Consider the following 26781-nt stretch of genomic DNA (forward strand, 5'->3'; position numbering starts at 1 on the left):
CACATTTTGAAAGGCTGACATTTAAAATTCTATATTAGGAAGGGAGAGGAAAAAAAAAAAAAAAAAGAAAAGTCAGAAAAACAAAGAGACGGTGATTTTGTCTATTTTTTTATGTGTTTTATCTATGCCAGGAAAGAGTATGGGCAGAATAAGGCAGAAGACAAAGTAGGAAAGCCAAAATCAAAACACTTCCTTACAGCCTGCGCCTGATCTACATCAACCTCAGCTCCAGAGAGCCATTTGCAAGTGGCTGATTTTCCAAGAGAGGATTTGTTTTGCAGCAATTCAATGCATATCCATACATCTTGCTAAAAATCTCTCCATTTGCTTTTTTCTGGCTTCTCCTCAGCATTTTGACAAGCCCAGCACTACATGATAGGGACGTCTGAAGCTTTTAGCCCGATTAAGGTAGACACAAAAGTTACTGCATCATTTCTGCAGTCACAGCAAAGCACTTGGATGCACTCAGTGCCGAGCTGTCTTTGGGCAGCCTCTCTAGCCATCACTGGAAGAGGTCTTTAGTGCTAGTGCTCTTAGGCACTGAGAGAAAAATTTGACAAGATGGCTGCTTGTGGTGATATCTGTGCATTCAGCACCTGTATTTTAATCACACTATGCTAAGTAACCACAATTATAATAGCTGGAAAAAAAAAGTACTTTCAGTGCATGGATTTTTACTTTGTTTTTTTTTTAAACCAAGTATTGGGTAAAATATAAAATATTTTGTTTATAATGCATTGCAATATGCAAAAGGGTGGGTATATCTGAAGACTGCACATTGATAAAGGTTTTACTTCAGCCGAAGACATATGTGTATACTGAACTTCAAACATGCAAGTATTCCTTTTAGCCAGAGAAGAACACCTGGGAATTAAACCTATTTTTCCCAAGGCCCCATCTTATGCCTTCTTCCCATAGACCACGAGATGCTAAACTATAAATTGGAAATGTTTTCTAAGGGATTTTCTCATTAAATGCCTACAGAATTTCTAAGTATCTACTCCATTCCCCAAACCAAAATTAACATTTTTTCCCATATCTTGCCCAAACAATAAAGCATTCATAAGATACAGATGCTTCCAACAAACTCCATGAAGCTTGCTGCCTGGGGATATGCCAAGAAACTGTCTATATACTTCATAACAATATTGTTACATTTTGATTACTTTCTTGAAGTCTTGGTACTTCAGTGTATCTCAGGTTAGGGCTCATTCAAACTCATCACAAACACTCTATCTGAATCTTGCCCAGGAGGATCTAATCATGAATTTTCCTTATTAACTTCCAGTCTTTGTATATAAATTGAAATATTAAAACAATGAAACACAGTTCAAGGTTTTTAATTTTGTTTCCCATGTTTCAGATTTAATTTTTAAGTCTTCAATTATGCATCAAATTGTGCCTCCTTCCTTACAGATGTTGAAAATGAATTTAATTATCCTCTGCAAGAGACAGACACCACTGTTGAACTGTCTTCATGAATTAATGTTTTAGAAATCTGTTTTGTGCTTCCTTTAGAGCAACCTCTTATACATTGTGACATTTTCCTGTCACCATTAGAAAACATCCGTCAAACATTTCCACTACAGCTGAATATCTGTACGTGGGATAATTTCTGTCTTTGTCTGTTTTAGGCATATACTTAATTTAATAAAGATACTTAGGTTCAACTTGGTCAAATACAGAAAATCACATATTCTTTTTAAATTTCTGCTTATCAAGAGATGCTCTTTAATAGCAGAAATTGATTAAAAATGCGTCTTTTATAACGCCTGGTACATGTACTTTTTTTTTTTTTTTTCTGCACCAACACAGCTAGTTATACTAACTGAATGTTTCATTATGACTGCCAGTTTGTGCCAGCACGACTCATCTGTGAACTTCTACAGGACCACATCTGTGCTCCACAGGAATAACAAAGTACAACCTCTCAGGATTACACCAAATAACTCAACTTACGCGACTGGAGGTGCATTAGAAGACTGCAGCATTGTGTGTCATCATGAAGGAAAGGTCAACTTTCATACGTTTTCATGGAATTCTAGCAGTGGATTAAAAAAATGCATGAAAGGCTCTGATTTCTCTTAACAATCTTGTCATCATCAGTAAGAGAGAAAGTGCAATTATAATTCATATAATTCATATGTGGTTATGGGAGAGGGGATGTACTGAACTTTGTCTGTGTGCTATGAAGAGGAACGTGTTGGTATTGGAAAGATAAACAGCCATGATTCAGCATGTGTGTTTAAAGTTAGGATAAAGGTTTCAGATTTCTGTAATCTTTTACTAACTAACTTGTGATATCAAAGCGGGAACGCAGTAGGACACTGTGGAACATTACAGCCTGTGCTTTCATGTAGTACTAGCTTTGCATCTTTAATTTTGAGTACATCAACAACAAAACAATCCTAATGCTAAGCTTACCTCCAGAGACTTCAGCTGAGCTGAATTCTGAATTACACCAGGCCACAGCACCATGGTGGGAAATGTTCATAGCACTGTCCCTTTGTCAGCAGGGTCCCCTAAGCTCATTAAATGCACCCAGACACAATGTACCTTGGGCAACCACTTATTAAAAGTCATTACAGAAAGCCACAGTGCTCTACATGAAATCTGGGGCTTTACTTTTGTATTTACCTAGCACAGGAGATTTCTTTGGACTTATAAGCATCCATCAGAAGTAGGAATGGCATGGGAGACATGAGGGAGTAAGGGACATTCTATTTTCATATGAAGGAACAAGCAAAAAAGGTTAAGTTTCTTACTCAAGGTTACACAGAAATTGCTTCAGGAACGAGTCCATGGCTAAAACTGTAAGAACAAAGAAGTTTTCTCCACATATTAACCTAATCAAAACTTCATATAGCAGAAGAAAAGTAGTCAAAAACAAGCCAAAATCTACTCCCAGTGGAGTGACTTTGGCAAGTGAGAATTGAAACAGATCTGGAATGTCAAAGACTTTCGGCTGTCAATTTATCAAGATAAAAAATAAATTAGAGTAGGCAGTTTCTCCATGAATTATCTGTAATGAAACAGCCAAAGCCCTGAACCATTCTGCCCTGAATGTCTTTACCATCCTTTTCTTCAGCAAAGACGTATGAGCAATCAGATAAAACAAGTTTGAAAGCCATTGTGCTGAACAGAGTTGTTCTGGAGGCTGCTGCTTTTACTCTCTCTGTTGAAACAGTGCAGCAAGAACCGCGAATGTCTGATGTTCATACCAATAAGTGAAATACAGAAATAACAGCTGGGTTTGTGACAGGAAAGAGATCATTGCGACCATGTGATGGGGAAGACATGCAAAAATAATACTTGCTTAACAAAATTCCTCTATTTTCTACAGCAGAGCAGGAAAATATGTCAGGGATGTTGGGTTTAAGAATTTGACTGGAAAAAATGTCTTTGGAGTTTTTTATTTGAGTGGATTTTTTATTTTATTTTATTAATTAATTAATTGATCTTTTTCTGTGGAAAAATAAAGCTAGGATTCAGGTTATGTAGGATGAGAAGCAACTCTAGATGAGTGCTGTGGGTGAGAGGTACCAGCCCTTGATCTGCACACAGAGGACAGAGCAGGACAAAGGATTAACCTTTAAAGAGACAGCATTTTGAGGCAATGGGAAAATGTCTTTAAAGCACACCTGCTTTTTCCCATTCTGCCATTTAGTGACAGTCACAATTCTGCTTTGCTCAATGGAAATTTAAGAACAAAATTATCAGCTTAACTATGATGCTCTGCTTATTAAATACTTCCACAATGCTTTGTACAATGAGACACAGGCTAATTATAAAAGGAAGCACTGATGCTTTCTGACTGCTGCCATACTGTACGATTTTCACAATAATTATATTCAGCCTAATATATGAACTAACCTTCCCAATCTGACACGCTGTCACGATCAGAATGACAGTCCCAACCCCTACAATTCTGTGATCACTGCAGACATAAGGGTCCTCTACAAGAAACCCCTGTGATGTGAATCCTGCCTGACTCCCACAGCTTAATGAAAGCATCAGTTTTTGCTGCCACAGTTTTCCTCCTCTGTCAGATACCCCCTTCTGCTTCATAAATGTGGTGAGTTTTCAGGGCGTCCAGTGAGCCTGAATCTAACGTTTGAGTGAGCTCTTTTCAGACCCAGGTGGGATCTAGAAAGAAAATAATACTACATCTCAAGCTGTGATTCTTATCTTTCACTTGCTTGTCACAGAATCACGGAGTGCTCTGGGGTGGAAGGGACCTTAAACACTACCCAGCTCCAATGCCCTTCTATGAGTAGGGAAACTTCCCACTAGACCAGGTTGGTTAAAGTCCCATCCAGTCTGGCCTTGAACACTTCTAGGTATGGGGCATCCACAGCTTCTCTATGCCAGGGCCTCACCAGTCTCATAGTAAAGAATTCCTTTCTCATGTCTAATCTAAATCTTTCCTCTTTTAGTTTAAAACTGTTAAATGGAATGTAAGCTTGAACAAAGAGAACTGGGAGGCTATGATTTTGGAACACCTTCACAGATCTAAAAGCTTCAAACAACACCCCTCAGAAGGATACAGGAGTTGCTAAGATGAAAAGGGACCAAAATATAAGCGAAGGCTTACATTTGTTTGTTTTATATCCTGAAAAATATTGACTAACAAAAGATAAAGAGTCCCTACCAGCGTCAAGCACTAAAAATATTGGCCATCATTCCAGGGAGTTGAATAGGACACAGTTTCTCCATATGACCTTAGGAAATCACACACACAGGAATATCCAGCCTTTTTCAGCATGCCAGATGCCTTCTCTTCAGCAACAATGGACGACACAGATTGGCTGGATGGTAAGCATCCTAGATTATACTGTGCAGTACACTGGTACAAGGCACAGCTCAACAGAAAACAGCAAGTTGTGCCTTGTTTGTAAAGGAAAGAAGCTTTTATAGGGGTTGGACTAAACAAACTCCACACTAATCAAGCTAAACAAACTCCAGTGATCCCTTCCAGCTTCAGCAGTTCTGCAACTATGTGCATTTGATACCTGCTCTATAACAGGATGGTTGTTCTTTCACTGAGTTGTTTAACTTTCCTGGTGAACAGTGTGATTTTTTTTACTGAAATAGTTTATTTGAGAAATAATTTAGTGTACATAAAAATATGTTCCTATGACTACAGTTTATTCTCTCATACCATATAGCACATAACTGGGCAAACTTTCATCTTTGTTGAATATTTCTTCTTTTGTAAGATCAACCCAAATATCATTGTCAGAGTAGGTCAAATTCACCTCCAAAATTCTGCAAATTCTTTATGCTGACAAATCTAGGAGCAGAAGGTCAGGATTCATCTAGCAGGGAAATAAGCACCAAGGCTGCAGGTTGATCAATACTGTTTCAGTGCTCAGAGCAAATGCTAAACTCTTCCTTATGAAATATCCCCCAAAACAGGTCCCCTTTAGATTTCCACTGCAGCTGACTCACTTACCAAAATATGCTTTACATACTTCGTGATGCACAGCATGCATCTAAACTCTGATGAAAACTGAAACAGTGTTATCAGGAAAGATTGTGACCAAATGAAAACACAGTACAGCTCATAACAGACTTGTATATAACAGAGTGTCAAGGACACTCATAGAAGATATGTGAGTTCAAACACTCGAAGCAGGAAATTTGTTCCGAGTTTCCCACCATGTGAGTTACTGCATCTCCCCCTATTGGTATAATTCCTTGACAGATTTGTGATTGACATCTTAGGTTACCCATCTCTTTCTCTCAATCTATTTTAAGAGTTCTGAGAATAGAAAGGCAGCAATAAACACTTCTTGGGGGAGAATATAAAGACATGTTTCTTGGTTAATTATATACTTTTTGAAATAAAGTCTGAAAGCTCTGAATCTTATTTTGTACGTCTTTTCTTCATCTTTAAACATAGAAATCAATAATGTATCCTGGCTAAATGCATGTTCAAACTACTATGATGGCATCTGCAGTAGATATGTTGTGTGACTTTAACTACTAAAATAGAGACCACATTTTGGAGAAAATGAACATTCCAGATGTAGAACTGCTTAAGGTTGGATACAATTCATTATGTTATTGTCTTTGCAGATCAGGACACCTGTTTGCTGGGAAAATATCAATAATAGAGTGCCAAAACCCCATTGTATCCCTACAAAACTCAACAGCAGAGGTCATCCTCATTTCTCTGTCCTCGCTACTTATGATATTTACTATGACAAAGGTCAGAATACTCTAAGCTCTAAAGGCTATGCAGTATCCCCCAGTGCAAAAGCATGGTTGTTTTAGGATTTATTGGCCAGCTGCACATGACAAAGGGTAGAAGTTTAAAGATTAGGGAAAAAGAGTTAATAGGTACTTTGTTATCATTTGGGAGTCTACAATTAATCAGCAAGTGGTAAGCAGAGAAAACAGGTGGAAAAAAATTGAACTGTTTTTTCTGAAGATCCATAAATGGAGAGAGGAGTACCATGGCATACAAAATAATGTTAAACATATAATGGCAACACAGATTCCAGTCAGAGACTGAGTCAGCTTCACATCTGCAATCAACTTCATACTCTGTGCTGATGACATCTTGAGATTTTACCCTCAAGAACCTAGGGAGTATGTATAAAATCCTTTGAGATGGAAGGGATCCTTAGAAGTCATCTACTTCAACTTCTCTGCAATGAACAGGAACACCTACAGCTAGGTGTTCTCAGAGCCTAGTCCAGTTTGACTTTGTGAACGTCTCCAACGATGCAGGTACCAACTCTTGGGCCAACCTGCTCCAGTTCCTCACCACCCTTATTGTAAAAAACTTTTTCCTTATATCTTAATATCTTCCTCAGATACATAATGGTGCTGATTTTATCCTACACTCTGTTCACCTTTCCACCACTTTAAAACTTTGCTTGGCATGACTCAGACCGAAATACACTCATAGAGCCTACCTCTTCCAGTTGTACCAGAAAAGTGACATTGTGTCCTTGTTCAGCCGTCAGTTTGCCATCAGAGGTTATTATGCGAAGTCCCTGGGGAGCTTTGCCAGGACACTGCTGTGGTTTAGCTGTGTACTGCTCCCTCACACCATCCGTGCAGTTATTAGAAACGACTTTTCGGTACCTGCAGAAGTAAAGAGAGAAATTGTACCAGATGCTGACAGGGAGCACAACAGGGTTAACTGAGAACGGAGTTACATTTCTAAGGTTTCTTTACACTAAGGAGACTGGAAGAAAGCAGATTCTTAAATATGTTTTATGATTTTCCTCAGCCAAGCATTCCTCACATATCCAATATATCAGTATTTAACAATGTTGTGATGTGTAATATTTAGCACAGCTGTATACCACATACTACACACACTGCATAAAACAGAATTCTATGACAGTGTGAGTTATAACTTAAATAATTATATATTTATAATTAAACATATATATAGTATAGAGTTGTATTGCATTATTACACTTTTAGGCAGTTAAACAGATTTTCTCATGTCTCAAAACCTTTCCTTTGTTATCAGCAGTGAGAGAGCTCTAAAGATGTAAGTCTCTAGAAATCAAATTATGCCTATCTTTGAATGGACAGAATTCCAAACCATCTTAGATTCTTTTGTTCTAATCACTTGCATGAGAAATGCAGTTTGAGGTCAATCTTTTAATACAGAATGCATCTTTTATTTATGTCCAAGAGAGCTGAAGAACAATCAGCATGTGGACTAACCACCCATCTATTACTTCTTTGTACATATATATCAGTTTCATCTCTTTCCTCTAATTCATTTCCCACCCTTCCTGTCTCATGTGATCCCACATGATTTTAACAGGATTGCTTTCAGAGACTGAGTGGTCTGGCCTTTGCCTTACATTTTCCACTCAAGTTTCTTTAAGGCATCATTTTTCATAGAAATATGTGATATATATGTGATGGTGATCTGGAGAGCATTATTGTGCACCCCTGTGAATTCAATAACGAAGAAGTCCCGAGGATTTCACCCAGCTTTGAGTCACCAATGCTATCATCATTGGGTTAAGTTCATGTGGCTGCTCTGACTAAAATACTGCTTAGTGCATCACTTACCCTGTGCTGTTGAGATAACTCTGTCCAAGGCTGCAGTCTTTTGACAAGGAAGATGGATTATACCAAAATGCTGGTAAACATTGCCCGTTGCTGTGACGTTCATATCCATAATCACTGTTTGAACATTAAAAGAGAGTTACACACAACATAAAAAATGAAAAGAATAAGTGCAGATATTAGCTCACACTGGCTACTACTGACTCAAGTTGTGATTTTCCTCAGTTTGTTTACTAGAGTTCCCATGTTGTTTTTTACTAATGGAACAACAGATTCATCTTGCTTTAGCTTTTGTTTTGCATAAAGTTCCCTTGCATACATCCCTGCACAAATGAGTAGGGCTAGATCAAGATTCTTCCAGGCAGTTCATGAGTTACTATTTTATCTCTTCTCCCTAGACAGCCCAACAGTGTTTCTCTAGCTCATCTCTAAACCAAAATATGATAAAGGCCAGAGATCTTCACCCATTTCAACCACTGCTGTCACAGTTATCTCTTAGAAAACTGAAGTGCTAAACAGTTCATTGTATTTGAAAACCATGTCACACAAGCTGTGGAGGAATACTTACAGCTCTGAGGGAGCTGAGTGGAGGTATTAACAGAGGGTATTTGGTAATGGCTGTAATTTTCATTTCTATTTTTGTTTGGAAGAGGAAATGTTGGGGAAAAAAAAAAACATTTTAGAAACAATAAATGAAAGTGCAATCTTTTGCTCCAATTTGGGTTTAGCTATGACTAGGTTTGCTTCAGTTCCACAAAAAATAAACATTTCCAACTGTTTTTTGCTTTCAGACAAACACATGATAAATAACATTCATTTTTAGTTCCTTACTGTGGAACAAATAAATAATTATAAAACCTCTTTAACCAGTATTCTGTTTGGATGGTTTGACTTTTTAATCATTGAGTAATTAGGTCTGTTTGGACACAAAATCATTCTTATTCCTTTTACTGAGCTTTCTCCATACAATATATCTGAGAAGTTAATGGGTCACCATTTCTAAGAATTGCCATCCAGAGGTTCACAGACACCATTCCAAAATTCCAGTTACCACCTGACCTTTAATCTTAGAATGGTACTTCTTATCTTCAGTAACTTTGTATCAAGTAGCCCAACGTTGAAACAAAAGAGGATTAGAATACTGTTAGATTATGTGATTAAAGGCTCAGATCTGTATACATAAAGAAGCACAAAATAAACAGGAGATAAAAACCATCAATAATTTTGATGCAGCCAGTGGAATCCCTGTACCGGCTCCTCTATGAACTGATTAAAGGACAACCATCAGCCCACAGTAGGGTGGAGACTCACCAGATAGACAAGGTGAGAGGCTCTAAGATTGCTTTGCAGACTAAGCAGGGTTATTGCACACAAAGGTATGGGATTCATTATGCCATGCAAAGGATAGCATTTGTGGATCGTACAAAAGTTATTAGGGGATGCAAAGGGGAAGAACCAAAGGCAGAGAAATGGAAGGATAAGGGCCATTTGAGAAGGAAAAAATTGTACGAAATAAGGAGAAGAAAAAACAGGCAGAATGTAAGCAGAATGGAGTTTTTTTGGCCATACCCTTTCATTGCAGCATAGCCTGTCTTCTCCACTTCTAACTATTTTTCTTTCTGCTCTGTGCGCATATGTGTGGAGATGGAAGTGTTAGCCACTAGAGTCAGATCAGAGATCTCAGGGAACTGAATCTATAGAATATCCTGAGTTGGAAGGGACTCTCAAAGATCAAGTCCAACTCCTGGCTTCACATAGGACCACAGTATTACTGAGAGTGTGGATAAAAGAATCCTTGAACGCCAGCAGCTTGGGGCCGAGCCCACCATACTTTGGTGCAGAACCTTTCCCTAACACCCTCCTTACCCTTCCCTAACACAGCTCCATGCCATTCCCTAAGGCAACTATCCCTGAAACTGGATCAAGCAGAGCTCAGTGCAGCCCCTCCACTCACTGAGAGGAGCTGTGGGCTAACAGGAGGCTTCCCCCCAGTCTCCTCAGCTCTGAGCTGAACAAACCCAAGAATCTCAGCCACTCATAATGTGGACATTGTGAGGACTTTCATCACAAATTTTTATCCGTGCTTGTAACTTCTCAAGAAAAGAAATGTTTTGATGTAATCTAAAACCAGCCATTTAAAAGATTACATTAACAACAAAAAAAAACAACAACAACTGATACTGCATATCATGTGGAAAAACTAAACACAACGGACCGCACAACTGCTCCAAAATAACATTTTGGCAGCTGTGCTGCTTGGGATAGCTACAGCAAGTAATTGAGAACATGCTCTAGGAAACAGAAATGAACTAGATGACCTAAATGGGTCTTTTCCCCAGTTTCTGTGATTGAATTTTCATCAATCTATTTACTCAGATGCTAGTGATTGAATGTTGCTTAATTGCTTTGGAAGCATTAGCCAGCCTATTCTCCCATTGCCATGTGCTCCTCTAATCATCCTTGTTGGATTAAAAACACTATGGCTATAGAAACACTTTATAATGAAGAATAACACCACTCTGATTTGCTTAGAGAAAACAAATATTTACACACAAGTGGGACTCCTGTATTTTTGTAATCCATTTGTCAACACTTTGCAGCACTGCATTCCTAAGTTATCTTGTGTCACTCTCATTAAAAGGCTGTAACAATCTTCTCACACAACATTATGTATCTGGGTGAAAACAAAACAGAGCAGTGAGATGTGCTGCAGAGGGGATCGGTATCTGCAGTCCAAATTAATACTGCAGTATCCATCTCTGATTTCTTACTATACACATCTATGCTTGTGCTATGATTTTGCTTCTTGATAGTACTCACAAATCTGGGCAACAGAAGCTTGACTTTACTAGGTTTGACTACACACGGATTTCTCAAACTCAAGAGAATGAAATGATAGGATTTTCCACAGCAGAAATAGTTCTAAGCACAGAAGTTTCACAGTGTCATTTTCAGGCTTGCAAATCGTCTGGCTCATTAAGGCCCAACAGAAATATAATCCCAGAAAATGACATGAATTGCTGTTCCGTATCTCTCTACAGATGCACCAGCCCCCTGTTCACCTCCGCAGTCTTGGAATCTAATGAATTCCTTGGCTACAGGCTGGTGCATGCAGAACACTGATGCTGACAACAAATTGCTGCCTACAATTTGGCACAACAGGCTTTGCAGCAATCAACAAGCATTAGCATCAATTGGATTGCCATAGCAAGAGCAAGTATAGCAAAATCTGGAAACAGGAAAGGAATCAGCTCCAGCCTGCAATCAGCTAGCCAAGTTACTGCCAGGTACCTGGGAAATGGAATTTGCATATATTGATGGTATTTTCTGCCTGCCTGAAAATAATTCAGGTGAAATAGATAATGTACTTATCAAAATAAGAACAGAACATTTAACAGCAGGGCTTGCTTTATCAGCATGAAGCAGCCTACTATCTGACTCCCACTGACAGTGGTTTTATATGGACCATTTTTACTGGTTTAAACAGGAATTCTACTTGTGTATTCAATTATTTCTTCTATTCACAGCTCCTCCTCTGCAATTAAAGAGGGACTGAATCCAGAAGTTCTATAACCCTACCCCAAGCTTGTGGTAAATTCCCTGATTTTGTATTTGTGCACAAGTAACAATAGAAGAAAAGGAATCCCTTTTGCAGGTCTTTTGATTGAAAACGGATGCAACAAACATACTGTAATGAAAGAACTGTAAATCTACATGATATTATTGAAATCCCACTGCTTTAAGACACAGAAATTATCACGTAACCAGAAAAGTTACTGCCATGTTCATACTTTCTGAGACTTAACATGAGCACAGGATTTGCTTAATTTTAACCGCTTTGCCTTAAAGTCAGCCAGAAACAGAAAATATTACCCATAGTTTCACACTCTCTGCTCTTCAAACTTTTCAGACCCTAGATAGGGTGGAATCAAGGTATTAAAGTCACCTTAGATCTGTAGTTTCCAAAAGGTCCTGTAGAAACAATTAACTGTGGCCACAGATGTAGTAATGTCTTACTACCACTTTATTAACTTAATATTTTCAAATACTAAACTATTGTATAAGTACAGATTTCTGTTTAAGGGAGTTCCACTTGCTTCAAAGTATTCCAAGGACTTGAGCTGGGATTTGTCTCAGAGAAGGATAGATTCAGCAGCACTTTGAATGATGGATCTAGGAAGGCATATGATTATAACTGCACCAGAAGTACAGGTCACTCCAGTTTATCTTAACAGGGAATATAAAACCCCCATGTGTCCTTCCAGCAAATCTGTGCCTCGTAGATATCTTGGCCCCTAAGGATGCAGAGATACATCTCAGACTTGAATCTATATTTTCCACAACCATTCAAAATGAACTAAAAATGAATTCAAAATCACTATTTGTCAGTTAATTATGCTGTCTTGAATGATAAAACAAATTTAATTAACTTTAGGGTGCAAATATATGTTCATTTCAGAACTGATACCTGCATGACTACATGAACCAATGAGTGCTAACACATGAAGCCAACACAGCCTGATCACATTCAACACCTGCCTTTCTGCCTCAATGCAGTTTGTCAAGACAGTTTCTCACGGTAGAGGACTCTGATGTTTTAGCATAAGAATTAGCAGGCAGGTTTGTAATTTAAATGCTATCCAATAAAAAAAGAGAGCCAGACAGATCCTCACTGATATCATCAGTGAGATAAATATGCCTAACTCTCCACTGCACTAAGGCTTCTTTACACCTTTTTAGCTATCTGAAGTCACTAGCACCAGCGTAAACAGGTTCCTGCTCCCTGTGAAGGCATGAAATATAGAGACATGCATAGAAGAAGTGCTCAGTATTAATGGCAGTGGGTTCAGAGGGAGGACTGGCAGAGCAACACTTCACTCAGAGTTTCTAAAGGACTTGGGAGACAGGTAGCTGAAGAATGAGCATCACTGAAGATCTCTGTCCGTGTCTGGAAGGTGTTTCTACTAGAGAGATATTGCCGTAATAATGTCCAAACAGCAGGAAGGAACACAATGGAAGGAAAGCGGCTAAATTAATGCTTTAATAACACACAAGTAACGGTGTCATCCATTTACCCAAATCAATTAAATGAAGAAGGACAATCTTGTTTCCAGGCCGTTGCTAGGACAGATTTGTTGAGGGTTTCTGCACACCCATTCCTGAAGCACCATTGCCCTCTGGCTGTGAGCTGCAGCCCATGCAGGGAGCAGTATGGGTTTGGATCGAGGCCACAGGAAGAGACATCTTCTGTCAGAAGAGCTCAGATTCCCAAGGCTGGAGAATCTACAATCATTTCTAACGCCACTCAGTTTTGTTGCTGTGTAAAGCAATAAACAAATGTGCCCTTTTCTCTGAGAAAGAACCACAATGGACTGAATACAAATTTGAAAAGAACCTTGAACTTGTGATACTACTAGGATGATAAAAAAAGGAACAGACAATTTTTAAGTCTTTTATGACTGGCTTTTTTCTTCTCTCTGAGCTGATAAAACAACACACAGGTCTAACAGCAATAACATTCTTTGTTTGTTTGTTTGTTGTAACTTTACCATATATATATGATTGATTTTATTCCAATCTCTGACAAGCTTAGGTAATAAAATTTTCTCCTTACAAATTCAGTGTCCAGACTACACTGAATGGGGTAGGGATTGTTATCTTCTTTCGTTCTGTATACAAACCTGCATCCTGCAATCATTACTGTTAATGCAAAAAGCTGCCTAGATTATGTTAAGATTGTAAACCCAAGTGCAGCCAGCACAGGGGCTTTTCCCTGCCTGAGGGATATGAGTTCTCTTAAATCAACTTCAATTCAGAGCCCCGACCAGACTAAAATAAAAAGATCATTCAAAAGCACCATGGAATTGTCATAAATGAGGATGAAAAAAGTGCTTCTTCCTCTTGCAAGAAACCCCCTCCAGAGGACATCCTTTCACAGCAAGATTTTATTGACTGCTTTTCTTCAAAATTCCCCTTCGGCCCAGCTTTTGCAGGGTGCTACAGCAGTGAAGCCTAGTGAAGAGTTCAACGAGGCATGCACTGAATGCTATGGCACAGAAGCAGTGCTTTGACATTGTTAACACAATGAATCTGGGCTGAGAAATTCAGTCAAGCCAACAGAACTTCTTTCTTGCCTCTCCTCCTCTGTCTTCTTTTCCCTATGGCTTTTCCAACATTCTCTGGAAAATCTACATAAGACCATGTTCCTGACTGTATTAGGTAGATAAATAAGTGATGACTATTTGTGGTAAATATTTCTGAACTGGACTGTTTTATTCTCTTTTTCATCTGAGGCAGTGGAGAAGAAGCTGAAACGGATAAAGTTGAAATCCAGATCTGAGGACTATGTGAATAATAATAGCTCAGAGAGTATTGGGAAGGATCATGATATCCTGCTCTAAAACAGAAGTGGTTTCACCAAGAGGAAGAATAGTCTGCTAGGTCAGAAAGGCTTTTTAGCAGTCTGCTCAGCGCAGAGATTTGCAGTATTTTTAAGGATATCTTTCTCAGATTACTTTTAACAAGAGGACTTCCAAAATTCTCCCCTTTCCAACAGATCAAAAGGGTCTCATGAGTCTATGTCAACTGTCCGTCATACATCCCCAGCCATCCAAGTATTCTCTGAGACTTTCACCTCCCAGCAGGCCTTTTGCAGGTTTCCTCTAGGTGAATGTAAAAGAAATAAATGCCTGTTTCCCCCCAGCAGGTATCACTGTGGTATTTTTGTTCTACTACAAGCAACAAGCCTTTATAGCAGCAAATCACTCAATCAGATTCAAAGAAATAAAAACATACATTCTCAGAGCAAGAAGTTCTGCAATGAAAGCAGGGGTTTATCAGAAGTGTTCTGTAACTGTGAAGCCCCCTTAACGGGCTTAACCACTAACAGACTAACAATGCGTTAGTCTTCTAGAACCTGAGCACGTAGTTGGTGACCCTGCCAATCCCTGTATTGTGGTACGGTGGGAAGCACATCATTTTAGGTAGATCTCACACTATTTATGTGCCCATTGCTCACCAGTCAAAGTCTGCATCTGTGCATACACATGGCTCTGAAGTCATAGCCCCTGCATATTTTCCTTGCATGCATTTCTTCTCTGACTTGCGCTTCCTGTAGATCCTTTTTGCTCCCATGATGCAAGCTTCTCCCTGGAAACAAAACCAAAAATATATTTCTCTTACACCCACTAAGCTGTTTGTAACACCCTTTTTTCAAGACTGTGCAATATTAAGGGCTATGACTCAAGGGAAGAGGATGGAAAGTCAAATACCATGTCAGTACCGTGGAGCTAATTAAAGTTACTGAAGCTTTAATTGAAACTAAAGCAGCATTTCCAATACACACCAAGGAATGATCTGGGGCTACCTATGAATCAGATTCAATTCTGAATTTGTTCCAAGCCCACTAAGTATTTGAGTCAGACTCATTTCTTGTTTATAGATTATGTTTCACAGAAACTGAAAACAGAGCCTGATCCCTCCACTCTGAGACAGAGTAGGTCTGTTCAGTTAGTCCACTTTGGCAATCATTTTATTCAGTAGAAATAAGTAATATGTGTATACCTAAATACTTTCCACAGTTTCTGAGTTCATTTTGTCCAGGGTTTGGTTTGTAATGTACTGGATGTCAACACTTCCTTGTCCTCTCACTATCTTGAGCACCCTGCTACACATTTATATCTAGGGAATGCCTTGTAAACTCAAAGGAAATCAAATTAAAAGACAAAGGTCCACAGCCATCCTCCTAAAAATAGTTCTGCAAGCTCCAAAGCCAACATCTTCAAAGATATACTGCAAAATTACTGGCATTTTTGCTTATGCAATCACAAGAAAGTAAAGAATAAAAGTAAGTAGGGGTTCACATTTTATCTTTTGTGATGTTAAATCACTCTTGGAAAAATAAACTTTTCTGACCTTTGATTTGCCCATGAAAAGAGAAAGGCCCAAATGGCACCTCGTGTAAAACGCTGTGGATTCTTGAATCTCGGCATCTAAATCATACTTGGTATTTTTAGTGTGGCACTGTGCCTTGTGTGAGCATCTAGTCTGAGTCAAGCTACTTTCATTTCATATCCATTATTAAATTCTTGCCCAGCATGATATTGCCCAGCAAGACAACATCTGGTGATACAAATGGGTGCACCTCTTTAGACTGCAGTGAAGACTGTGGTGTTTATATAACCACAGAATTTGGGCTATATTTTGTTCCAACCTGGCAGAACAGGCTGCCATGCCAAACTTGGCAGGATTTGTAAGATGCCCCCATGCTCACAGACATGAGCACATTGACTCACTGAACACCTGAGTGATAACTCCAAAAATTATGCAGCCCTGCATCATATGTGCCAGGAACAGGACACGCAGAAGCCAAGAGAGCAGTGAATATATTGTCTGATTCCCAAACAGATGTGCCACAGCTGAGAGAGACAGAGCAAGTACGAAAATGAATGAATAAGATATGAGGGTGAGAGGGCAGAACTTGGGGAGACAAGTGTAAGAGAGCTAGAAGGGTCTAAAACCTCTAGTTCTGAGGACACAGAGGAACAGAAAAGAGGTAAGGATGAGAGAACTGCATGGAAATTGTAAGAGAGAACGATTTCAGGCCTATTTCAGCAGCAGCAATTCTGCTGCAGCTGCATCCCCCTGCTGGAAGGTAAGAGCCTTAGCTAATTGCCTGCAAAGAGCCTCAAACCTCTGCTCCTTTTATAACACAGATTCTTACTCATTAATTACAGAACAAGCCAAGACAGCTGTTAATCCTTCAGGGCTCACAGGGTGCAATCTGCGGCCAACACATCTATGTTAAGAGAAAAATAAAACATCCAGTAAAGGACAATTGGATACATAAGGCTAACACAAAAACACAGCGAATTATGCTGATCTTTAACTGTAGGATCATTAGTTGCCTCAGATCAGATCCCAGCCTCCTTGCTTCTCACCTGGCTGTGGAGTTGCCAAGTCCAGTAGTCTTCTTCTGCACATCTCCGATCAAAAATGGACTTGTAGTCAATTTTCACCAGCTGCCACTCTGAGCGGTGGCTGAAATGTCCAAACACTCTACAGAATACAGCAGAAAGTGCATACAGTAAAAGGTAACACCAGGTGGAGTACTGTAGTTACAGAAGAGATTAATTTCCAGCAGAGATTAATTACTGCAGGATTCCCAGCCCTATAGTTTTCACTTCACTGACACAGTGGAAGTGAGACTTAAGACTCCTAAATACCTATAAATGTTCTACAATGCACACGGCTTTTATTCTGTAAATAAATAATCCTCCCAGTAGTGCCACTCTGCAAACTGACCAGAGAAAACCTGACATGGGAATGAGGATAGTTATACCTACAAGAATTTGTTATCTTTAATTATGAGCCATGGGATTCATTTCCACAAGAATTAAAATCAGAACCTGAAAGTATTGGTCTCCATACATCTCTATTAGCTCAGGTTAGTTTTCAAGCCAGATATTCTGTTTATTACAGGTCAGTTCATTTTTTATAGACAGAAAAATAACTTTCCTCTTCCTTTTACAGACCGGGTATCAAGTAAAATGTTGCAGTTTTTGGCAGTGTGAATCTAGATTTATGCACAATGCAGTTCTCAGCATACCACTTTAAAACTAATCACAATTTTTTGTGAGTCAGCCTCCAGGCAACGTTTTGTCATTCACTCTTACAAAGAATGTCTTCATTTTTCTGTTCCTCAGTTAAAAAATATAAAGAAGTAGCAAAAACACAGCTATAAAATACTCCATCAGTTTCCTTTTAAATACTCATCTGTCAAGAGTAACTCTTCTTTAAATCACATTCAGTTTGAGGAGTTGAGTTTCATGCTGGTAAGCTAAATGGTAATGTGTTTGCAGCTTGCAAGAAAACTTATTGTCATGCCTTCAATAACATCACAAATAAACATTGATGATTTACCAACACAAGACTGCATAGTCCCAACTTCAGTTATCACTTGGTTTGGTCACCAACTAGAAACTCTGTTGTGAACAATCCTCATAAGGTTATTATGGTGTTTCTCCTGCTAATGTTAGCATGATGGCATGCTCACTTACGTCATGATGAGAGTTTCCTCTCCAGGTTCCCCTAGAATTCCATCTACAAATAGTGGGAGTGATGTGAAACTGTATTTGCTCCAAGATTTCCCTTCATCAAAACTTAACCTGACAGAGAAAGCAGAATTAATATCTTCTCTCCTTATCCTCCTGCTGTAACTGGGGGGATGCTACAGCTGCTATGGAAAAGGAGAAGGTAGCATTTTTAGCCCTTGGAATATCTACTTTTTGGTGGCAGCATTATAAATCAGAGCATTGATCAAGCTTTCTGGCATTACACTACTAAGCCAAGGCCAATACTTAAGTGGCAGAAACTAATAAAGATACCTTAAAGACTGATGCATAAAGGACAAAATGTAGCCCAGCACTATGATTTTATTTAAAATACACAAATAATTTTGAGCAACTTAATATTTGGTCCCCAACCGAAGACATTTTAAGGAGGTGTGATTTTCAGATCACAAGAGCTTTGTCTATTCTAACCAGCAGTTTTCCCTGTGGTGGGTCTAAGCAAAAGCTTGGAACTATTTCTTATGACCTGGGTCTGGATGGTTCAGATACTGATATGACTTTCACTGCAGTGGCAGTAAATCAATGCAAAACAGGATAAAACTACATTCTACCTACCACATAAATTCAAGGATGCTAACTAGAAGAGACAATTTTGTCTTACTGGCTATATAACCACGATGTTCTTCAACAATATTCTTGCTCAGAAGCACTGTCTGCCACGCAGAAGACAATTTCATCAATAATTTTGAAAACTAAGAGTACTTGGGCAACTCAATAAGAGGCAAAAACTATAATCCAAATTACATATTATATAAATAACTGAACTCAAGAAGCCAAGTCTTAGTCAACCAGGAATTATGTTGATGGTATCCAAGATCTGGCCAAGTTAAAGCTATCTAAGCTGCAGTTGCCAAGATTTCTTAGCTTTATCTGAGTTGACATTTGTCAGTTTCTGAAGTGATATCTTCTAGAAAACAGTGGCTTCAGCCTTATTTCTTACTTCTTGGCATTTGGAAGAAAGGGTACCAGAATATCACACTGCGGACAATCAGAGTCATTACCAGAGATGTCTGATAGGCAGAGATGTGTGTTTTATGGCAACCAGTACTCCTCCTTGATCCAGGTACAGAACACTGTGCTCTTCCTCAAAGATCTGAAAAAGGAAGCATATATTCAGATCTATTTTCTTTGGGAAAGAAAATATCATAGTTCTTTAAATGTGATCATGAAAGAGGGTCAGTACTTACTACAGAAGTTACTGAGGAAGGCAACATGTATTGAGAGTTTCTGTTTTTCTTTATATACAAGTATATATATACATATATAATCCGCTCTCGCATTTTTGCAGCAGCAATTGTAAGTCTGGGGAAGCCACTCACGGTTTCTGTAACATGATATCCCATCTATGAAGTGGGAATACTAGAACCTCCTTTTTTTTTTGCAGATAAATACACTGCAGGGTAGCAGTGCTTTGTTATCAGGTGGGATTCCACTAAATATTATGATTTAACTTCATCACCAGTCCCATGCACAGTGAGGGGAAAAGCAGAACACTGTTAATTCTTGGCTATGATAATGGATGAGAAGAAATAATCCTTTCTGCTACAGGGTTAAACTGAAGCCAAACTGACACTTTTGTACCTCTCAGGGTAGACACTTCCCCTGCGGAGGAAAAAGAAGCTTTCCCTTTCATGCAGATTTGCAAAAAGCTGTTTTGAATCAAAAGAAACAAAAACGAAACAACATTTTGAACGTATCTCTTTGACAGTTCCCTATAATTACTCTTAAATCCCATCACTGTGTCATGTACCTGTCTCCATGTGTTCCCAGCATCAGAAGAAACAAACATACTGATGTCATTGTCTGATAGTTCAGGGCCTATATTACCTGTAAGTAGAACATTAATTAGTGAAAAAAAATTGAAGAAACAGCAGAATTAGCAAATCAGGGAATTAAACATATTCATTTTTCTTTTGTAATTATGTAACATTGACTCCTGGGAGGAAAAACAAAGGAAAGGGAGAGAATTTCAAATTGAAGAGAACACATGTCAAAAAACCCAACACTGTATACAGATCTATGCACCTCTGTGCATAGAAAGAATTCCCCATTTTCAGTCTAATGTTCTTGGCAGTATAAGGTTAGATGTCAGTCCTGAAAGCAAGTTTCTGTAAAAATCAGATGATACATTGAAGGTCCATGAAAACTTCTGTCTGACAGCCCACCCTACTGGTAGTGTGACATCCCACAGGGTACCTTCTCTATCCATCACATGTTCAGGATTTTCTCAGTGTTTGCACATCAAACACAGGCACTCTTTAAATGTTTCATACCTGAAGCTACAATAATGCTGGGGGCAGTGTCTCTGCTGGCAATGTTTCCCGAGGTATAGGGATTCTCTGAGACCTTCAGGTGAAGATGCAGAGAGCAATAGGGCTATGGAGAAAGGAGAGATTAAAGTGAAAAAGCAGACACAACATGAAGTGTATGCTCGCATTTCTACAGGCCTTTGTGCTATGAAGGGCATAATATATCAACAGTTACTATTAAGACAGCCAAATACTATTTCCTAACCACTGTATCAAGCCACCCTCTAAAAGAAAAGGCCACTTCTCTGCTTGTCTTGTGAGATTTTTGCTGTCCTTTCCCAGTGCAACCTTTTTCCACTGGAAAACTGATTCTCTGGACTGAAACTCTCACAAAGATGAGGCTGTACTCACAGAGGATGCAATGAGATTTGCAAGGGCAGGCAATGGTAAGCTGTACCTGGCTCCTCCAACTGCTGGCAGTCTTGAGAAGCAAGCAAGGTTACAGATACGCTGAAGTGACTCACCAGGCAGCAGTGCTCAAGCTATCTCTGCAACATAACCCTGTCAGTGTTGGTGCTGAGTCACCACTTGTAAGACATAAGAAACAACTTAATTCAGGGAGTGTCAGACCATTTCTTGACCCTGAATACTTTTGACATATGGCTCTGTTCTGCAATGCACTAGGAAGAAATATCTGAACTTGAAATTGTCAGTTTAACAGCTGTTTTGTAAAATATTTCATCACCCCATCTTTATGTGACCTTTGAGATTTCAATACAAGTATGTCTGTTCAGACCTTACCTATTTGTTACTGATTTTGTATCTCAGGTACTGAAATCAAACAGGAATGGTACAGAATAAATCAGCCAAGCAAGAAGGTAAGATGGACAAACAGACAGATTCCCAAAGTTGCCATTATGATTTTTCCAACTCTACAGTGAAATAATTTTTGAAAAATTCTGATAATTTTTGCTTTCTCATGGGTTTTATGTTCAGTCTTTTCACTTCCAAACCTCAGGAAACAGGATACGGGAAAGGAAAGGGAAAAACAAAAGCTAAAGCTCACCAAATTGTGGGGGACATCAGACAGTATGGGAACGCAAATACAGCAAAACGCATGCTTCACCTGACATGGCTTTCAGACAAGCAGGATGCTATGCAGAAAGCCCTGCAGGCCCAGGGGAGGCAGGTCCCTCTCTTACATCAGTTATCTAAATGCTAAGTGTCCAGCCTCATAAATTTTGTAGGCTTCCCAGGCAGTCATTGGAAGAAGACCACTGATGTATTTCATTTCCAGACAGGGGAAAATGAACATGGACAAGGATAACCACAGAAGGCTGTTTTGGGATAGTTTTTTTGCTTTGTTTTGTTTGTTTGTTCGTTTCCTTTTCAAATCTGAATGAGGATGGTGAGGATTGATAGATCTCTCATACATATGTGAGACAGGAAAAAGGAACACAGGGTAGTGCAGAAGGAAGCACAGCCTGCCAAGTGGAACGCACTGAGAAGCTAACTCCAAGTGACAGCCTTGCAAGGACAGCTGCTAGAGCAGCCTGAGGCCTGGGGAGGTAGTGGGAACCAAATTGAGCTGACGCACATTCTGAAGTGGGAAAGCATCAGGAGGGAATGAATTCTTCCCTTTTATTAGTCTAGATACAGAACATATTTTTAAAACTAATGTGCTCCAAGTTCACCTCAGCATTTTCAAGACAACAGCTAATGGCAGCAGCTCAGCCAGTTCCCCCAATCTGATGGATATTTGACCTTGTTAGTCTTGGATCTTTGTGTTACCAGAAATTTTCTTTCAAATTTGTAGCACTTCACACATACAATAGACAGAAGTGGAATATATACATCAAATATTAATCAGAACATAGAATCACAGAATGGTTGGGAAAGATCTTAATGATCATCTGGTTCCAACTCCCCATCATCTATTCCCGACTCCCAAGATTACAAGCCACAACATCCAAGAAGAGAGAGAGTGCTTCTAGTAGCATGACTTCACTGGCTGAAGTGCAGCACTGGGTAGAGACTCCAGTGACAATCAGTTTCAGTGTTAAAAGCAACTTTTCCATTCCAGCCAAACACTTTATATGTATAAAATCCATTCTGTTTTGCAAGAGGGAGCCAAAAGAATTCTCCATACCAACCATGTTCCATAAAGAAGCTAGCACTCCTTGTATGTCTGCAGTGATAGCCCCTGGTCAGGAGTGGGGCTAAGTACTGCAACACAAGGATAATGCTAGACACTATCTAGAAACCTAGAGGTATTCACAGTATTTGCACACCTGCAGTTGCAAGGAGCAATTAAAAGAGAAAACACTTCCATAAGGGATACTCACAACACCTCACTTAGATGTTTAAATGACTCTGTAGCAGATGGTGTGAATGTCTCCCCACTTATGAAAAATGGGTCTTTGTTCTGAAATCCTTATAATCCGTTCAGACAAGACAACCAAAATTAAAGAGGGAATAAACAGATGTCTGAGGAAGAAAGGCACAGAGAAAAGAAATGACTTGCTCAAGGTCACATAGAAAATTGGAGATAGGCCTAAAAATTGAATCAAGATGCTCCTGAGATTCAGCCCAGTGTTTTATCCACAAGACCATAATTGAAAGCTAACTGAATAACTCTCCTAGACAGTTGCCCACATTGCAAGGTAGAATTACTCCTCAGTTAACTACTTCACAGAATAAGTATTAAACAAAATCAGCATCTTTGGGATATAATCACTTGGCAGTTATTTTATGAAGATTAAGTCTATTCAGCCTACAAAGTAAGTGCTACAAACAAGGAAAATAAAACCTCGAGATTAGAGGGAATTTCATTGCTTTCATCCATCCTCATTATTCAGACCAACCTCATAAAGAAACGCAAATAAATTCTTTGACATGCTTTGAAAAGACCTCCTTGTGCCTACTGTCAGTAGAGGGACAGCTCTGTCTGGCTTGCGTTGTGTTTCAACCAGATTCCCTCTTAACCTCTTTAGCTGCCAACTTAGCTTCTACATACTCCTTTCTTCATTAACACTCCCTTAATTTAGGCTGAGGTTTAAAGAACTGATGTACACAGGGAAACATTCTGCTCTCAAGCTGGGACCATCCATTAACTCTGGGAAAGATCCCATTCTGCCAGAAGCTGAGATGTACATCAACTCCGTGTTCCAAATTGTAGCTAGGGACAATTATCCTTAAAGCCATCAGTGTAAAAGCATTACTGTTTAGCCTGGAGTAATGATGTAAACTAAGCCAGATTTACAAGACACTACTAGGAGGAATTCACTTGCTATACCATAAGGATCAAGGAAGATCATGCCAAGGAACAGAAATACCTAGAGGGAAAGGGAGCAACTGATACAAGGGAATGAAACTGCAGATGATGGAGACATAGAGAGAGTGGGGCTACAGAAGTGAGGCAAGTCTGTGAATTGCTTAAGTACTATAACTATGTCATATAGATGAGAAACAAAATTGCCTCAGCAGGAGATATTTTATATTGTATATTTATATTTTATATTGTATATTTTCTCCATGGTTTCCTAGAGCAAAACACCCTTATGGATCCCTGACTCATTTCCACACATTCACAACTTCTCCAGTGCTTTGGCTTCAAAAGTTTTGCCTATCCCTCCCAACTTCTATGTTCTCTTTTTTATCAGTTCTTGAATTCTTCCATGCCATATTCTGCCTTCATCTTTCCCTAACATTAACTGTGAAGTAAAAACAACTTCTTAACAGCTTAGGTCTCTCTTTCAAAATTGTTTTACTTTGTAGTTTTGATGCGGATTTTTTTCTACTGCTCTACTCACTTTCTCCTGCAGGCAGACTTCCTATTCTTGTAAAAGATCCAAAAAGTCAGCTTAGTTCAGATTTCACCTGTCTCTTTTCTTGCAAATTTAGAAGGCAACCACTTGAGATCCTTTATTCTCAGCTGATAATTCTACTCTGCTACCATTCCACTAGTCTGTGGGAACCTACCTAAGCACAAAGGAGAATGCTGGCCAGATAATGAAAGAGGTTATCTTATCTATTTCTAACTGAAATTAAAGGGAGAAAAAATGAGCATGGGTAAATATTCCCCTGGTCTTAGGGAAGAGACTCCTTCAGGAATAACAAATCCTCAGCTAAACAGTTTAAGTCCATTGAGGATTTGCCCCTTTATGGGAAAAGAAGAGAGTTTACTTTGATTATTCCAATTGCCTGCATGTTTTTGTTATTCCTCCTGTCTCTAGTCCCCTAAATATTAGACTATCACCATGAAAACCTTGCGATTCTGACAAAATTGTTAATAATTTGAAAAAGTCAAATATATTTTACAAAATACTTGAGTTAAAACTAAGTTACAGTCTATTTAAAAGACAAAGGTTTCTACACATACTCCCTTGAAAAACTGTTTCATGTCTACGTAGTTCAGTGAATGTCATCTTTTCAGTTTTCATCTCACTGAAAGATTTAATTTTAAAATGCCCTTAGACACATTTTTAAAAGCTGGAAGAAGAAAACAAACCCAAACAAGTCTAGCCACATTCTGAGATAAGTTTGCTTCCAGTCCACTCTATTTTGTTCCAAACTGGACAGAGAATTAAAGGCTTAAATTTTGGCTCTATCAAAAATATCAACTATTTAAGCAGCTTCAAATATCAGGTTAATTACAGCAACAATGTATAGGTTTCAGTTCAAAGACTGGCACTGCCTTCAGCTACCTACCACAGTTAACCAAAGGTAAAGCTGATTTGGATTCTAACAGCCTCAACATGAGAAACATCACTTTTTTTCCTTCTGATGGAAAACAGCATGCAGGTAGAAGACAGCAGGAGGAAGAGCAGTCTAATTAGTGACCCTGGAACTGTGCTAGATTTTATTATTATTATTATTAATACAAATCTCTCCAAAATCTCCAAGGCTGCAGTTCAGATTATTATCCCACTACAGAACACAGCCAGCATAAACTGAGAAGTATGTGGAGATCAGGCTAAGCTAACTGATTTGACAGAGAGCTTTAATTCTATTCATTCCGTGTTTCATTTTGTATTTTAGAAACCCTTTACATACAATGACAGTTAAAGATTATCAATATGTTGACCTACATCAATAAGTACAGACAGACATATTAAACACACAGCTATACGTATATTTGCATGGGTACGTCAATTCTAACTTTTGATCTCAAAATTAAAATGATACCAATAGAGTGCCAATAGAACAGCCTGAAAGAAAACAGTTCTCTTTCTACTTGAGCCTGTCTCAAGTTGTCAGGGCTCCTGGAAGTTCCGCAGTACAACAGCTCACTCCTCCCATCTAGTGTCCAGAGAACCAACTGCTCAGAAACATCATCCAGCTTCACGTGCTGTTTAAGAGGAGACAATCAGTTGTGCAGAAGGAAGCTGATTTGCGATGGTTCGCTTTGTTCCAGAAATTAAATTAAACCAAATTAAATTACAATGCCAACTCTTGCTACACCATCTGGCTGACCAAGCCTGATGTACCACGCTTTTAAAACACAGTATTCTTTCCATGAGTTACACTGCATAGGGAGAGAGGTCCTCCCTTGTGTTACCTGGCAGAGAAAGATTGTTCTGGGTTGTTAGTACCCCTCATATCCCCCCAGGTACTTACCAGGAGACAGTGAACAGGGTTTCCTTTCAGATCAGTGTCCGGAGCCTGCAACAAATTCCAGTCTCTCCCTTTATTGTAGGTGATGAAAGTTTTCACTTGGTTGTCAATCTTCTTGTTAGCCAAGAACATTCCCTTTATCCCTGCTACCTAGGAAAAATTGACATGGCTGAAAAATAGATCAAGTCCATACAGGTTCTCTGTACGTGACTTTCCTGCCCTGTTAACCCCAACAGCAATCTTGTGGTTGTGTGAGTGTGGCAAGAAATGCCAAACGAAGGGCTGGGGACATGGTAAGTTCACTATATGTAAAAAAGTGCAAGTGGACAAAAAAGCTTAAATTTCAAAAGCAGCATAGGAATATGGTAAGATGTCAATAGAGTTAACTGTAAAGTGACAATAGTCCAACTGAGTAGACATCCTTTCCCCTGAAAGTTGAAATTTACACAGGGCATTATTTCTTTCCTGCATGCAGTAGTAGGAAACAGCAGCAATTTTGACCTTGCAGAGCAAATGACAACACGCAGACATGTTTGCTGTTTAGTGCTTCTGTTCTCACACAGAAGGACTGCTTAGGAGGTTTTATCTAAGGATCTCAGTGCACTCTATAATTATCAGTGTTTCAAGAGGGTAACTTGGTGTAGGTAGGATCTTTTACCCCAGCTTTGTTTTTGGAAGAAACTGAAGTACCAGTGACTCAAGAAAGGCCTCCCAGAATGCTAGCTATAGAACTTGTA

General features: G+C 39.0%; 1 protein-coding gene across 3 annotated transcripts in view; it reads right to left on the reverse strand.

The window, feature by feature from the left end:
• Nucleotides 1-26781, reverse strand: part of LOC140253836 (VPS10 domain-containing receptor SorCS1-like) — a 271593-nt gene that overhangs the window by 32459 nt on the left and 212353 nt on the right. For all 3 annotated transcript variants that reach the window (XM_072339820.1, XM_072339819.1, XM_072339821.1), the window contains exons 10-18: nucleotides 26048-26194; nucleotides 20453-20555; nucleotides 19930-20006; nucleotides 19181-19272; nucleotides 18108-18215; nucleotides 16989-17106; nucleotides 15068-15198; nucleotides 8053-8166; nucleotides 6927-7098 (exon numbers count right to left, since the gene is read on the reverse strand). In XM_072339820.1, coding sequence (XP_072195921.1) covers nucleotides 6927-7098; nucleotides 8053-8166; nucleotides 15068-15198; nucleotides 16989-17106; nucleotides 18108-18215; nucleotides 19181-19272; nucleotides 19930-20006; nucleotides 20453-20555; nucleotides 26048-26194 — 1062 coding nt within the window. The remainder of the gene's footprint in view (nucleotides 1-6926; nucleotides 7099-8052; nucleotides 8167-15067; nucleotides 15199-16988; nucleotides 17107-18107; nucleotides 18216-19180; nucleotides 19273-19929; nucleotides 20007-20452; nucleotides 20556-26047; nucleotides 26195-26781) is intronic.

The sequence above is a fragment of the Excalfactoria chinensis genome, chromosome 6 (assembly GCF_039878825.1).
Source record: "Excalfactoria chinensis isolate bCotChi1 chromosome 6, bCotChi1.hap2, whole genome shotgun sequence".
In the NCBI taxonomy this organism is placed as follows: domain Eukaryota; kingdom Metazoa; phylum Chordata; class Aves; order Galliformes; family Phasianidae; genus Excalfactoria; species Excalfactoria chinensis.